Genomic DNA, 16,588 nt, shown 5'->3' with positions numbered 1-16,588 from the left:
GTGGCGTGACCCGTCCAACCAACCAAGATGGCTGCCATGGCTAAAAATAGAACATAGAGGGGAAATGTAGATTTTGGCTTATATCTCTGACACCAAAGCATTTAGAGCAAATCTGACTGGGTAAAATTGTTTATCAGGTCAAGATCTATCTGCCCTGAAATTTTCAGACAAATCAGACAACCTGTTGTTGGGTTGCTGCCCCCGAATTAGTAATTTTAAGGAAATTTTGCAGATTTTGGTTATTATCTTGAATATTATTATAGATAGAGATAAACTGTAAACAGCAATAATGTTCAGCAAAATAAGATATACAAATAAGTCAACATGACCAAAATTTTCAATTGACCCCTTAAGGAGTTATTGCCCTTTATAGTCAATTGTTAACAACTTTTTCGTCATGTTTTTAGGAAACATTTTCCACTGTAATTACTGGGCCAAGTTCATTATAGAGAGAAATATTTGTAGCAACAAGAATGTTCAGTAAAGAAAGATCTACAAACACATCACCATCACAAAAACACCATTTTGTCATGAATTTATCTGTGTCCATTGATAATATGCACATAGACCAAGGTGAGTGACACAGGCTCTTGAGAGCCTCTAGTTTGTCTATACTATATTATTGAACTAAGGTTTATCATGTTTTTAATTGTTTGTTTTTAATTATTTCTAAATAGGAATTAGAGAAATTAGAATCAGATTTGTTTGAAACAACAGAAAAACTTGCAGAAACAGAAAAGCAGAACAGCAGGTTTCAGAAAGAACTTGAAGCAACAGATGAATTACAAAGAAAGGTATATTTCAAGATTACCTATTGAGCTTACCACCATGCATTCAGTTGTCTTTCTTTGTCATGATACATTTTTTGTTGTTATGTATGTCAAATATGTCCCAGAAGCATGTATTTCCAATGGTATTGGATTGGGACCAAAGTTTTAGTCTCATGACATTTGATTCTGACATATCTTCAAAAGTAAATACCGGTAATAACTGCTTGTTGCTTTCCATTTTACTGATATGCATCAACATGTTATGCAGACTGCACGGTTAATTAACAAGGTCCTTCAAAATAGCCTTTGTTACCAAAATTTAACTTTTTAACAGCAATATCTAGCCTAAAACAGTTAAAACCAATGCTCCAGGGTCATAATGATGACATGAACATGAACTTTAAAAAAATATATAATCATCAACAACTAAAATTTTGGCCAAACCTGGAAACCTTCATTGTTTATTAAATAGTGTACACTTCTATAGTAATGACAATTTTGACCAAACACTGTTTGTTTATATTTTCCAGTTTGATGAGCTAGAAAGTAAGGGAATTTTCTTACCAAACCAGCACAGTTTACTGGACAGAATGAAGGAGATGGAAGAGCTAAACAAGGTAAGTAACTGTGGGAAAGCAGTTTTAATCATAGGAAAGTTAAAAGTCTGTACTATTAAAATTATTAGATTGTGTTTTCTTGGCTATATCTGTTATAGTTCTGGCATTTTAATATTTGAGAAACAATTTGTTAAGTTGACAATCTGAATCTTTAACAAGAATTTCATTTGGTAATCTTGTATGAAGTGTAACTACTAAGGTTTAAGAATTTCTCAATAAAAGTAGTCCTAACTGGGTTTAAAAAGAATGATTAGATTTATTGGATTGTTATATAGAATTTGAAAGACAAATTTGTACATTAAGCCAGTCTAAGAGTGTACAATCCATGCAGAATGTTCAGTTAAGAGAATTAGCATAAGATTTATTTGTCTTAATTTCTAATATAGGTAACAAAGTCATTGTCCAATAGTTTACAGGGAGTCAAAAATATACTTAACAACACAATTTTTGCAATTATATAAACCTAAGAAATAAACTACATACTCATTATTTTTGAATAAGTGCAATTATGTCCAATAATATTCTCATGTTTTTTTTTTTAATTTTCTAGGATTTAAAGGACAGAAATGATGAGCTAACAGCTGAAATGGAAAGTGTAAAACATCTACTACCCAGCAGGAAATCAAAAGCATCTCATGATTGGACATCAAAGATACCAGTTAAGGATGGAACATATCTGTCTGATTATATAAGGACAAAGAGAGGAAGTGCTAGGTCTAGTGTTTCAGGTAGGTCAGACAGGAATCCAGTCAATCACTTTAGAAAGAAACTTCTAAAGGGCCAATCACATTCAATTATTTGTAGATAGGCAAATTATCAAAAAGAATAATGATTTGATATTTTCCATACGACAAAAAGAAGAGAGACATCTTGTACTGGAATTCATCAAAAAAAGTCAAATTTAAATTATTATGCTTTTAAAAAATTCTTCATGACGATTGAAGTTTCGTTAACAAAAATCGCCATAAATTTTAGTTAAGAGTAAGATTGATGTTTATGAATATGTCTTGTTTTACTCAATAGATTTCTCCGATGATGAGAGTGTGACTGGTATCCCATGTCATCCTGGACGTGTCAGAAGACGACTTCCCACAGCTCCTGATGATGATGATGCCAGCAGTAAGTACAGTTCGATCTAATACCAGACTCTGTAAAATAACTGTTTGACTCAGACAGAATCCCTATACAAATGCTCTCTATAAAGCAGTCACTGCTTAGTACAAGCACCTGGTATGTTTTTTACTGCCAAATATTTCAATATGAGCATGAATTTTCCTTCTAAACAACACATTTACAAACCAAGTACAATTAAATTACACTGACACTGGTTGATATAAACATATGTCAATATTTATTTTAAATCTTGATGAAAGAAACACAAAATAAAACGTGAAATATATACCATATGATTTTGAAATATATATATATCATGCTTTCCTTTGCTCATATCACCCTGCTGAGTTGCTGTGTTATTTTCGTATTTTAAGACATGAGCATAGCATATCAGTGATGTCAGAATGTGTGAAGTGACAATATTAAGCTTTTGTGAAGTGTAAACCTGTCAAAGGGTGGGAAAAAAAAAGACCAGAAATAACAGTTTGCCAGATTATAGGGTATTTTGTGTATAGAGAATTAAGATCTCAGCAGCTCGCCCCCTTGTGAAGCTTTTTAGTTGTTTCCTTTACTCGTGCGTCAAAAAGATTCACATAATGACTCAGATATCAAATCTGTTGAAAAAGTACAAGATATCCATGCACTTAATGTAAAAACCATTGGTTGTTAATATTCCCAACATAGAACCCAGGCATCAATGGTTTAATTATTTTCCAGGTGTATGTAGTAGCATGCAGAATGACAGAGACTATATTGATGTACTAAAGAGAGAGTTATATGATACTAGACTTAACTTTGATAGAGAGAAAAAAGAAATAGACCAAGCCTATAAAATGGAAATTACAAAGATAGAAGAAAAACAAGATCAAGAGAAAGCAGATTTACTAAAGAAAGTCAAAAATGATCAGGTAAATTGATGTAAATTAATTCATAAATCTGCAACTGGAAATTTAAGATAATGAGTTTTTGAAAAGTTCTTCATACAGTAAATGAAGCAATTTTTCTTTGATATATGTTTTTTATTTATTAGGGTTTCTAACTGAAAATAAACTGAGGTAGATTGAAAATATAATATTTAATTTATATAAAAAAAGTGGCACACCCAGTGGGAAATTGCTTTTATAGTGTTAAAAAGCTTCATTGGAGTAGCAACAATTTTTAAGATCCATAGAGAATATTTGTAAAAAGGTTTTCTTTACTACTCAAGGAGAAGATGAAACAAGAAATTAACAAGAAAATGTTAGACCAGTTAGCTGAGCATCAAAAAGAATTACAGACAGAATATGTAAATGAGAAACAAGACTTGATCCAGAAATATGAGTCACAGATCAATCTACTAAAGCAGCAGTTTAAAGAAGAGAAAGACAGGTAAATGATGAAACTTATTTTTATCAAATCTTATTTAGTCTTGCTTTTGGTATTGCAGTAAAGGATTTCCTTTGAATTGATTTTTTGACTGTCAAGTAATTATTCCTGCCTTAAGAATTTTATTATTTTAGGCCAAGATGATTCTGCTGTATCAGGAATTTAAAAAAAAAATACTCAAGAAATACCAGAATTTTTTTTTATCATTAAAATGGTAAACAATTTTTTTTCCCTTAAATTATGTCAACCATAATGTTTACCTTTTAGTCCTTTTGTTTTTGTTTTGTGGTCAAAGCTTGGTATCATGAAAATGTATTCTTACAGGGAATACAGATATATTTGAGGTTAATACCTAAACACTTTAATCCCCTTTAATTCCTCTTTAATTGGATAGAAAAGAACTGAATGTAGGATAACGACTTAATAAGTTCCAATTACAATTTATTTTTATAAGGTATTACATGTGTTACATTTTTCAAAGCTTTGTTTGTATGTCATTTAACAGTATTGAATCAAGATATCAGGCAGAACTAGATGGTCATGTGAACAAAGTGAAGTCTGAGTACCAAAAAGACAAGTCAGAACTGGAGACGTACCTGACAGGACCTACCTCAGCCTTCCAGAGAATGCAGCAGGAGAACTCAGAACTCAAGGAACAGGTGAACTTCATGAAGGAGGAGATGGAATGTCATCAACAGGAGATGAACGAGGAGCTGGAGACAGCCCTCGCCAATACAGAAACAGCACTCAGACAGCTTGAGAAAGAGAAAGTAGAACTCAATATACAGCTCAATTCTCAGAGAGAAGAATATGAACAAAAATTAAAAGAGGAGAAGTCGAGTCTTGAGGAAAGGTTTGAACAGAAACTGAGAAAAACAGAAAAAGATCATATGAGAATACTAGAAGAGGTAAATTGATATTAGGAGTTTGAATGAATGTATTACATGTGTAAGCAAAGTTATCTAACAATGAACTTTGGTTGAAGAATAATTACCAAGATATAACTGTAAATACAAAGAGAGAATAATTAAATTATAAGGAACTAAAAAATGTTTTCTATGGTGCATCTTAACCAGTTAAAGTGAATACTTGGTTGAGACTTCATTAAATATTATACTATATAATGCTACAAATGTATTCTTTTATAATTCAGAAGCTAGAAGAACAAAAAACATACTTGGATAAATCTCACAAAAAGCTGAAAGACCAACTTTGTAAGTTTTCATTTTAAAAATATCCTTTTGAACTACATAGATATCTACCTTGACATACAAGGTTAACAGTTAGGTTGGGAAAGTTTGCATGTCATATTTAATAATACATCAACAGGCAAGGTTGGGAAAGTTTGCATGCCATATTTGATAATACATCAACAGGCAAGGTTGGGAAAGTTTGCATGCCATATTTGATAATACATCAACAGGCAAGGTTGGGAAAGTTTGCATGCCATATTTGATAATACATCAACAGGCAAGGTTGGGAAAGATTGCATGCCATATTTGATAATACATCAAGAGGCAAGGTTGGGAAAATTTGCATGCCATATTTGATAATACATCAAGAGGCAAGGTTGGGAAAGTTTGCATGCCATATTTGATAATACATCAAGAGGCAAGGTTGGGAAAATTTGCATGCCATATTTGATAATACATCAAGAGGCAAGGTTGGGAAAGTTTGCATGCCATATTTGATAATACATCAAGAGGCAAGGTTGGGAAAGTTTGCATGCCATATTTGATAATACATCAAGAGGCAAGGTTGGGAAAGTTTGCATGCCATATTTGATAATACATCAAGATGCAAGGTTGGGAAAGTTTGCATGCCATATTTGATAATACATCAAGATGCAAGGTTGGGAAAGTTTGCATGCCATATTTGATAATACATCAAGATGCATTATTGTGTGTTTTAAAAAAATGAAAACAACAATGAATTTCATGCATATGAAGTGTTTTTTCCTGAATTTACCTTAATGAGGAACACTCAAAGATTAACGTGTCTCAGTTGTAATAAGAAATATAATTGTCTCTTGCTAGTACTTGTAACATACTATATAAAAATAAAGAGATATTTATGTGGTATGATTGTCAATGAGACAACTATCCACCATAGATCAAATGAGGTGAATGTAAGCATTTATAGGCAACTGTACAGCCTTCAACAATGAGAAAAAACCCATATCTTATAGTCCACTCTTAAAGGCCCCGACTGAAAAGATATGAAACAATTCAATTGAGAAAACTAACAGCCTAATTTAAACAATAAGTATATTATGATGTTATCAATTTATATAAGGAATCACAAATTGAATATTTTAGGTAATGCGTATGAGTCAGAACATGAACATGTGGTTCAGCGATATGAAAGTGATATTAAAATACTGAAACAAACAATAGAGGGATTACAGAACAAAACAGATGAAGAAAGGGAGATAATCGCCAGGAGGTTTGAGGAGGATAGAGAAATAATGCAAGAAGAGATTGCCAGAGAAATTAGACAGGAATTAGAGGTAAACTGTTCAGAAATGTTTGATATAAAGATTGTAATTTAAATCCGTCAATTTTGAAGATACCACTTTGCATCTGTTTTTGGAAATGCTTTAAGTTGATCACTATAAATCTCAATTAAGCCTTAATTTTGTTTAATATCAGAATAGAGGATTTTCAACAACTGCCAACTGTTTGGTTTTTTAAGTTTTGGATTTATTTGTTTAAATTTGGATGTTTCCTAACACATTTGTGTTTTATCCACCAGTAAATTCTACCAGCATATAATTATTTTCACACAATATTAGAGGTTGTGTTGAATAAAAATTGTCTATTAATCAGAGGCATAAAACACTCTTGTTCTGAAGTACTGCAGATTCATTTAGTTTTTGTGGGTTCCAGTTTTTATGGATTGATGAAAAATTTAAATTTATGAATATTTGATTTTGTGGTGTTGCTAAAATCTAAACAAGTCTAGAATAATGTCACTTTGATGAACTCTTAAATGTGTGTTACACCTATTCCCTAAAAACCCACAAAAGTTGGTACCCAACGAAAAAATAATGAATCAACAGCAATAAAAATAAAATACATTAAAAAATTGATTTTTTTTTTTGTTTTGACTGATTTTAGGAGGAAATTATAGGTCAGATGGAACAGGTAAAGGAAGCCTTTGATGAGGAGAGGAGTAAACTACAACAGCAGTCTGAGATGTACCAGAATGAGTTAGAGGATGCACAGCAAGAGATAGACAAAAATAGAACCAATCGTAAAAAGACAGACGAAATGGCCAAAACTATTACCAGTCTGCAAAGGGAGAAAAAACTGGTAAGTTATTTTATATTATATTGAAATGATTAACTGGCAACTTCAAAAAAATGTTTGCCTTAAAAAAAAAGGCTTTTCTGAATCATTCAAATATCAGAAACCTCCAATACTCATGTTTGAGATTTTGAATGTTTGTAATGGATTTGATAAATATTTAAAAAACAAACATGTAGTTTTATTTTTTGATTTTCAACAGTATTTATATAGAATTTAAAGAAAAATATTGTATGATTTGTTGTTTCCATAGATGCCACCTGTATTATAGATTGTAATAAACATTTTCAACTCAGCTGATTTAAATTGAGGCAATGTTATATTGACAACATAAGACTAAATCTAAACTTAAAGATTTAAACCAAATTTATTACTGATTCTAATAACACAACTCTCTTTATTCCAGGCTGATAAAACAATTGAAGATTTACAGTCCACTCTAAATACAACTAAGATGGCAATGGAGAGAAGGATAGGAGAAATAAAGGTAGAAAAAGATGGTGCAATATCAGCTGTTAAAACAGAGTTTGTACAGTCAGCTAAACAATCAGGCAAAGATAAGGTAAGATAATGTATAAATTCAAAGAATATAATTAAATCAATATGTAAATTAGCTAACAAAGTACTTGAACTAGTGGTACCAGTTTTTATCGATTCAATATCATTGTTTTTAGTTTTTTGGGTTGGTTTTTTTTTTGTGATTTTATATTTTGTGAACAAATAAATGGAAAAAAAATATTTGCTATGCCATTTTTACTTTTCTTTTGTTTGACCTCAATACCTTCAAATATAGCAATACATTAACTGTGAACTAATATAATTTATATGGTAGATGTTTAAGTTTGTGATATCATGAGTTATCTCCCATTAAATCTTTACTCTGTTTTGTCCTAAATGGTCTCTTTAAAAAAATTCATTATGCAAATCATATTATAGAATAAGTTATAGTTGTATAGTAGATAGCATTTTATCTGACTTCATTCATATTTCTTATCTTATATTGATTTACAGGCTGCTTATGAGGAGGAAATTAATATGTTAAAGAAAAATTTGACAGACTTAGAAAAAGAAAACAGAAAAATGCTAGAATTACAAGTGAGTTTTTTTTTAATTAAAGATAATCATAACTTGAGAAGTCATATCTTGGGGACTGAAAGCTTTTTGAAAATGTTAAATAAAAATTGATATCACTGGATTACTTTTCAACTTTGGAATCACACAATATAGTCAATGCTTATTTATATTTCATGGTTGTATTTTGAAAATTCTTTTTCATTCTATTTCAGACTTCACTGGAAGACATTGAAAAGAAATGTAACCAACAACAGGACTTTATACATAACCTGCAAGGCCAATTAGATGCCTATAAAACTAAAATCATCCCTCCACATGCACAGGTAGGTCTATGTTGTGTCAATGTGTATTTGATGTTTTGCATGTTTTAGTCTGTTGTTTTACTGCATGGGAACTTGCACTTAAAATGAACCAAAAAATCTACCATTCCAAAACATTCTCTGATCTGTAATAATTGCTGATGAACATAAAGTTATAAACAGTTGATTGAATATGCAGACAAGAAACATTCATATATTTACTTGTTAGTCATTTAACTTAATTTAAGTAAGTAAGTAAGTAAAACTTTATTTGGAGTCAGCATATTGACAAACAATACAAACATAAGCTCTAATGAGCTTTTCACCGAATATAAAACCATACGCAATAACAAATAAAACAAGGCATGCAGCATGCAGTAAATAATAAAAAGAAGCGCCTAAAATTAACTCTAGGCAAATAGCATATACATGTATCTTGCAAAATACCAAAACATATATATGAAGCACTAAAAATTTTTAAAATTTGCAGTTTAAAAATTATTTTAAAATTTTTTTTGGATTTATAAAGTAAAAATTTCAAATCTTTCAAATTTTAAAATGTAAAAAACAAAATTTCAGTATGTAAAATCAATATGTTTGTTCTGGGTTTTTTTTTACATGACCACCATTTATTTTGTTTTACCCCCATGTTGTGTATCTCTTCTTTATGTTGAAACCTTTTAGTAAATATGTTATAAAATGTCAACACAGATAATATTTTTCTAAGATTCCCTTTCTGTCTCCTAATGAAATATATTTGTGGTGATGTTTATCTGATTTGACCTATTTTTTTGTAGTCTTATACCATTTATTTATTATAGAATGATTTTCACAACAGCGTGGACTACAGCAATACTTATGCTGGTCAAAATTATAATCATTTACCTTTAACTAGTTTGTCATTGACTATCGATAGCAGTGAATATCACTCAATCTGTCATAGGCTTTCCAATGGGTATTTAAATAGAATAAAATAGTAAAATACATGCAGGTGCACGAGAAGAAGAAAAAAGAAAGTTTAAGTATTTAACATTTAGTTATTCATATTACTTGATTTAGGAATTAAGAACAATTGGCGACCCCACAGTTTAAATGTCTATTAGACGCACTATATGACAAGTGTGTGTTACAGGCGAACATTCAGCTAATCTGACACAGTCAATTGATATGATAACTGAGACTGTCAAGAAATTTTCTTGTCCATGCTGTTTTGAAAATGATTCTATTTCTATAATTATTAAACTGAAAATAGTTTATTGTAAGAAATAATTTACTTACCAGGGCATCACAATTTAAACCACAGATATATTTTATTTTTGATCTAAATAGATTTTTATGTTTTCATGTATTTTTACTAGCTGGCAAATAAGTAGGGGTCAACTTAGATTGTATTCTTACAAAAAAGAAAAAGCAGCAGATTTGATGCAGTAATGTCATGTACATATAATGACACTTCAAAATTGACCTTTCTGTATTCAACCAAAAATCACATTTTTACTTATGTTTATTTTATTTATTTATTTATTTTTTTGGAGGGGGGGAAGGTGATATAAACTGCCACCTTACCTAAAAAGATATTTTACTCTCAACAACAATTTTGTATAAGACATTGTGGCACAAAAAATCTGAGACTTTTTGGTTTGAAAAAGAGTACTCTGCCATTGTTAAATCATTACATAAAAACTCAACATTAAGTGCCCTAGTTTTTCAACAGCTAGTACAATTCATGAAAACATAAGATCTAATTGTGAACTATTAACATGTTTATGTGTAGTTAAAAGCACTGTTTTATGTTTTGTTTGCACATGTTGTTTTGCACAGAGTATAATCGATGAATTGGTAGAACAAAGAGAACAATTACAAGATTCATTGAATTCTGCACATCAAAAATTAACTGATGTTGACCATAAAATTGAGAACCTTACTAAATTACAGGTAAAATTTGATAGGAATATTAATACTTATATGGCTGGGGTTAAGAGTGGATAGGGTTTGAAATTGAAGGGAAATAAACAGGAAACAAATTCTTAAGTTAAGGAAAGAGCACAAAGTGCAACTGTTGCAAAGTAAAAAACTGGTGATATAGTTTAATTTTTAACTTTTGTATAAAGATTAAACATTTTGAGGAAAGAAAGGTACCGACACTGTTTAAAGGAAATAAGTGTCTCCCCCAGACCACTGATTTTAAGTTTATGATAGTGGCTCCTCTCCCTTGATTATGGTCTAATCCCCCCTCCCCCCTAGGTTATGGACTCTTATCTGAGAAAATTATACATAGTTTACATGTTAAAGTTTGTGTTTAGGTCAGTTTAAAGATAAGTAAATAATATTTGGAATGCAGTTGTTTTACAGCTCTGGAATTTCTCATTTTCATGAAAATTATTTGGCTGTACCCTCTTAGTAATAGTCTATTGACATTAAAACTTTTGCTTGGTTTACATGTTTAAAGTTGGGATTAGTTCAATTTAAGTGGAACTTCTAGTTGGTGAGTCAATGATATTTGGTATGCAGCTTTATTAGCATTCACACATCTCATATTTATTGAAAAATGCCCCCACCCATCACCATGGTTTATTAACATTGAAGATCATTGAATGTGTAACAGTGCTGCATAGTTTACATGTTAAAATTTTGACATTTTAATTTCAACAGTTTATTTTATTAAGTGCAGTGTAAAATATCCAGAGTTTTCAAAAAAGTTACCTTTAAATTAACACAAGTAAAATCCAAATTGGATTTGTCAAATTATAACCTTGATGGAAAGGAAATTGAAAATGTTGTAACATATTACATTATATAATCCTAATGCATTTGAATAGATTATGAAATTTTACTGTAATTATATGGTTGTTTTAAATATTTTTTTGGTCAAAATTTTTCCTTGTTTTTCAGGATTTTATCTAAAACTTTATTGTAATGTTTCAAGCGGTTAATAAATTCAAGGAAGTTTAAAAAATTTTAATATTCAGGAAAATATTTCTTGGTTCTAAATATATTGCCGGGTACACCTTAAGAAAAGTTCTTAAAGATTATTAAATTATAGCAGACAGAAATATTAAGGGCTATCCCATTAGAGTTGGGTTATATATACATTGTTATCTAATGTACTTGCAGAAGAAATACAATCACAATGTGGAGAAAAACAACAATAATACTGAGGCTCCTGAAGATGATCAGCCTGAAGGTCTTCAAAAAGAGAAGGTTAGTAGATGATTTCAGAAACATGTTGATACAAATGATGGGAAACTTTTTTTTTAAACAACCAGAACAATACATATTTAACATTCAAAGTCAAATTTTTTATATGACTGCAAAACATTTTGCTATATATACAGATGTCATAGTTGTCATCTAAAGACACATTTGGTTTCTGGACAATAACTTTAGTTAAAGTGTATAGATATCTATGAAATTTAATCATACAGTTCAATACCACAAAAGGAAGGTTGGTGTAGTTTTTGGGGAAAGGAAGGTTGGTGTAGTTTTTGGGGATGATGTAGCCAACCGTTTAGGAATTAGGGGCCAAAAAGGGCTTATTCCGTACTTTTCATTAGTTTATCCTTTTACAATTAAAAAGCTGCTGTCATGTCATTGTGCATCTGCTGTAGCCATTTTTTGTTTTAAATAATTCTGCCATGGGAATTTATTATGACATTTAGTTGATGTTATTTTGATACGATACATGACCTATTTGTATTGATATGATCTAATTATATCCTATGACATTTATGTTGAATTCAAATATGTATTGATGTGGTATATTTGAGTCCTACAAAATATATTGAAAGTGGAATGAAATAAACTAAAATTAACACTGTCACTCTTTAACCAACAAACTATTTATTTAAATATGAAACTTTGTCTTTGTAGGAAATTTTGATGGCACTAAAATTAGAGCGAGACAGATTAGAGACAGAGCTTGAGAATGTCAGTACTAAGGTTTGAATTATTATCACATCATTTGGACAGTAGAAATTATTTACTGTAGTGTGAATAACCATAGAGTAGATTAATGCATGGATTGCATAAATATATAATCATATTTGAGAAAAATAGACAATTACATATTTCTGTTTCAAAAGCACTCAAACTGTTAAGAAGCTTTTTAAAAACAATTATCATAAAATAAGATTGAACAATAGAATAAGAAAAATTGATTTATTCATTTGATTTCTGTTGTGTGTAGTATTATAACATGATTTTACTTCAACTTCGTACTTTATTTTGCCTTTTAACTTTTTTGGATTCGAGCGTCACTGACGAGTCTGTTGAAGACGAAACGCGCGTCTGGCGTATATACAAAATTTAGTCCTAGTATCTATGATGAGTTTATTTATATGTTTTCAGCTTGTAAAAGCAAACAATGATCTAGCCCAGAACCAAACACAACATGCAGAAGAGATGAAGAAGTACCATGTCAGTAATGGTATAGATATAGATAACTTTACACGACTACAGATAGATCTGGTAGATCAACAAAGACAACTCAGGGAGCTACAGGAATTTATTGAAGCTAAAGAGAATGAAAAGAATAAAAAGTTCAAAGGTAATTTATGACCAAAATTATAGTTTTGCAGGTTTAAAATGATAGTGTAAGAGTTTAAGAGAGTATGAATTAACTGAATGACTGTTAATACAAAAAAATCATTTTTCCAAGTTTTGGAAAAGAAGGTATAGAAAAAGCTGTTGACTGTTTGGACTGTTTGTGAAACATGATTAACTTTGATACAAAGTACCTAAAAAAATTTGATTAAGTCTCTCAATTGGAATTCTAACTAGTACAAACATGGACACGTCCATATAATTTTTCTTTCTTTCTTATTAGTTCATTCTTTCTTGATGAAAAATATGTTTATGAAAGAACTTTTCTATGAATATATTTAAAATATAATTAAAACAAATGAAGCTATTAGATATCATCAATCTTTTCATTAAATTTTTTAATTGAACTAATTTATAAAACAATTTTTTTTTATAGTGAGAGAAGAAGAGATGAAGAAAGCCATTAAGGAACTAGAAGAAGATAAGAACTCATTACAGAGGAAATTAAGACTAACACAACAGATGCTGGATGAACAGATTGAGAAAATTAAAAATCATGTAAATAATTATACTAAATATGTATTTTCCGAACCATTTGAGTAAGACCATATGGGTATATACTTATATGGTCCAACCATACGTGTACAGTAATTACCACTCTGTTACACGTTTTCTTTAATACTTAGCTCTTCATATGGTATGACCTTTCTAGTTGTCGTGTCATTAAAAAGATGCTATCATATAGGGAATTTTATTATAATATTATATTAATAAGATTAACCAAATAAAAAACAAGCAGTTTCACATAGATAATTTTACTTGCAAGTCAAAACTATAATAAACACATTTTATACCGATGGTCATAGCAATGTGTCGACTTAACTTCCAAAAATTTCTTAAAGAACTGTTACAAAAGAAGTCACTGACAAGGAACACCATTTGTTTTAGTTGTCTTGTGAATATGGTGTACTGCAGTCATATGTTATATTTGAGATCTAGAGCTTTTTAAAAACACTGTAGACACATCAGAATGGCCAACCTCAGTATTACTGCACGCAGCTGCTAAGAAGGCTAACTTTTCACTCAAAGGCAAAAGGTGTAACTGAAAGAATCATGTAAAACTAAGATGTATGAATGCAAATAAGCTCTATGCCTACATGCAAGAATACAAATTAGCGAGGAAAACTAACTATAACATCCATATCTAATTTTTATTTTGAATTATAAAATTAATACATTTTTTATGCAACAATCATTGTTTAAAATTTTTAGATAAGTTTATTGTATTATTGGAATATTTGTTATACACATTTGAAAAAAAATAACCATATGGTCTAAATAATCATAAGGTCCTTCCCGTTAATAACCAAACGAGAATAATACTCATATTGTCGACCATACACATACAGTTGGACCATATGAGTATACTTGTTTGGTCATGAGCATACACGTATGGTCCAAATACTCATATGGTCTGGAACAAATATATTCTATTTTCAATACCAATATTTTATTTCTTTTCCATTAAGTCTTTTGTTTTAGACAAAATATGTAAAAAAAAAATACTGAACAAATAGGAATAGCGATTCTTTATAAAAAAAACAACTGATTTAATCATTTTTTCACTGAAATTTCAACAGACATCATGGAGAGAAAAAAGGAAAAGATATATAGTAGAAAAAATTATAAAAAAAAAGAAATTTGAAATAATTACGATTTTAGTTCTGCTTGTGTCCTTGAAGTTTTACATATGTATTTTTTTATTTCACTATTTCTTAGAAGATTTTTATGTTCACAATAAAAGGGAAAAGTTTTATTGATAAATACATTTTGTTATATTTTTAGTATGGTGATTGTGAAAAGAGAAATGTGTTAGTTGTTGATTTATATAAAGAGAACTCAGAACTCATGGAAGCTTTGTGTGTCATGGAAGAGAGGAAGAAAGATGCCGTCAGTCGATGTTACAGAATGGAAGACCAATGTCGAGCTTTGAAAATGATGCTTAAAAAAGTATATCATGTCGCTGTGACGTGAGAAATGACGATAACTGTCATGCTTTACCCACCAGTATTTAAGGCAGCAGTTATACTCATTTTATGGTGCTAATCTCAGAGCCATGATTCTGAGATCAAAATACTTATAGTGCCTTGCAGATGAGTGCTGTTATTAATAAAACAAGTAGTCAGAAAATAGTATTTTCCCACTAAGTTAGTGGATGGTATACTGCATTTGCCATGTTTGTTCCTCCGTCCATTCATCTTTCCATCTGAAACTTTAATTGCATAGTACTTTGCTTCTGCAGTATGGAATGATATAATATTTGATCTGGAACATTAAAATGATGAGTTTTACTGTGTATAAGATTTTTCAGATCTGTCAGGAAATTATGTATATCCATATTTTGAATTTCAACGATTCCTTCTGAGGATGGAACTTTTTGTCAATATTTAATTGCAAGTTGGAGAGTACTTTGCATGACATTATGCATTGCACTTTGTTTGTCATAAAATGACATTTTGTGATAGTGCTACCTCTGAACTTAAATTATTTTGAATATTTAAAACAAGTGTTATTATTTATCTTCTGTGATTTTAAAAAATGTTGTTAGTTAATGAAATGTTATATTGTAAAGAGAATATTTATGTTATAAGATCATTCATTAAAGTCATTAATATTGAATGTAATAAAAATGATATGGAATAATCTTCCTCTACTCCTGAGAGTTATGAGTATATGGGAAAGATTGTTATTTAAATATGTAGAGATCAAGCTGATTCATATTTTATATTTGAATACTGAAACTTTTCTACATATAAAATTGCAAAATATGATTTAAATGTGTTCATGTTTTTAATTATGCCTACATGTTTATTTAATGCCTAAAGTAAATGGAGGTGATTTTGACCCTAAAAATGTGTTTATGATCAGATTATAGTACTTTTTGTATTATAATAATCAATTAATGAATAACAAAGCACTGCCTTAAGAGAAATATATGAATATAGAAGTCAATGCGACTACTTTGTGATGAAATTGCCTTTTCTATAAAAACACCCTTTTTGTCATGCCTTGACAAAGTCAAAAAGAGAGACTTTTCAGTGGCAGCATCGCCAGGGATGTCATCAATTTGTTAAAATTTGTGGTATGGTCAGTTTAAGAGAACCACTTATAATAAGTCATGATATAGGATGTGCAGTTGTATAAGCATTGTCACTTCTCATTTCAAGGAGAGGATTTTGCCCTGCTAACTCAGTAATGGTCTATGATTTAGAAAGTTTTGCCTAGTTTACATGCTAAAGTTTTGTGTTTAAGTCAGTTTCAAGGGAAGCCAATTATGAAACTAACTTCAGTAATATTTGGTGTGCCATTGTATCAGCATTGGCATAAATTATTTGGCCTTTAACCTCAGTTTGAATATTTTGCATAGATAACTTTTTAGGTATTGTTTTTTTTAATTTCAACATTTGCATTTCACTTTCAAAATTACATACAGGCAAGCC

The 16,588-nt window shown here is 30.1% G+C and overlaps 1 protein-coding gene across 9 annotated transcripts in view; it reads left to right on the top strand.

The window, feature by feature from the left end:
- The window catches only part of LOC143068216 (uncharacterized), a 54,950-nt gene extending 39,031 nt beyond the window's left edge, over window positions 1-15,919 (top strand). For 8 of the 9 annotated variants that reach the window (XM_076242103.1, XM_076242101.1, XM_076242099.1 and 5 more), the window contains 19 exons: window positions 678-794; window positions 1,301-1,387; window positions 1,938-2,115; window positions 2,411-2,506; window positions 3,218-3,408; window positions 3,708-3,868; window positions 4,371-4,773; window positions 5,019-5,079; window positions 6,184-6,374; window positions 6,985-7,179; window positions 7,580-7,735; window positions 8,185-8,268; window positions 8,460-8,570; window positions 10,368-10,481; window positions 11,661-11,747; window positions 12,417-12,485; window positions 12,894-13,092; window positions 13,525-13,646; window positions 14,934-15,919. In XM_076242103.1, coding sequence (XP_076098218.1) covers window positions 678-794; window positions 1,301-1,387; window positions 1,938-2,115; window positions 2,411-2,506; window positions 3,218-3,408; window positions 3,708-3,868; window positions 4,371-4,773; window positions 5,019-5,079; window positions 6,184-6,374; window positions 6,985-7,179; window positions 7,580-7,735; window positions 8,185-8,268; window positions 8,460-8,570; window positions 10,368-10,481; window positions 11,661-11,747; window positions 12,417-12,485; window positions 12,894-13,092; window positions 13,525-13,646; window positions 14,934-15,122 — 2,811 coding nt within the window. In that variant the 3' untranslated portion in view covers window positions 15,123-15,919. The remainder of the gene's footprint in view (window positions 1-677; window positions 795-1,300; window positions 1,388-1,937; window positions 2,116-2,410; window positions 2,507-3,217; window positions 3,409-3,707; window positions 3,869-4,370; window positions 4,774-5,018; window positions 5,080-6,183; window positions 6,375-6,984; window positions 7,180-7,579; window positions 7,736-8,184; window positions 8,269-8,459; window positions 8,571-10,367; window positions 10,482-11,660; window positions 11,748-12,416; window positions 12,486-12,893; window positions 13,093-13,524; window positions 13,647-14,933) is intronic. The other variant, XM_076242106.1, reaches the window with a different exon arrangement.
- The last annotated feature ends 669 nt before the right edge of the window (window positions 15,920-16,588 follow it).

The sequence above is a fragment of the Mytilus galloprovincialis genome, chromosome 3 (genome assembly GCF_965363235.1).
Source record: "Mytilus galloprovincialis chromosome 3, xbMytGall1.hap1.1, whole genome shotgun sequence".
NCBI classification, from domain to species: domain Eukaryota; kingdom Metazoa; phylum Mollusca; class Bivalvia; order Mytilida; family Mytilidae; genus Mytilus; species Mytilus galloprovincialis.
Note: the sequence above shows the minus strand (reverse complement) of the source record. Positions and strands in the feature narration are given on the sequence as shown.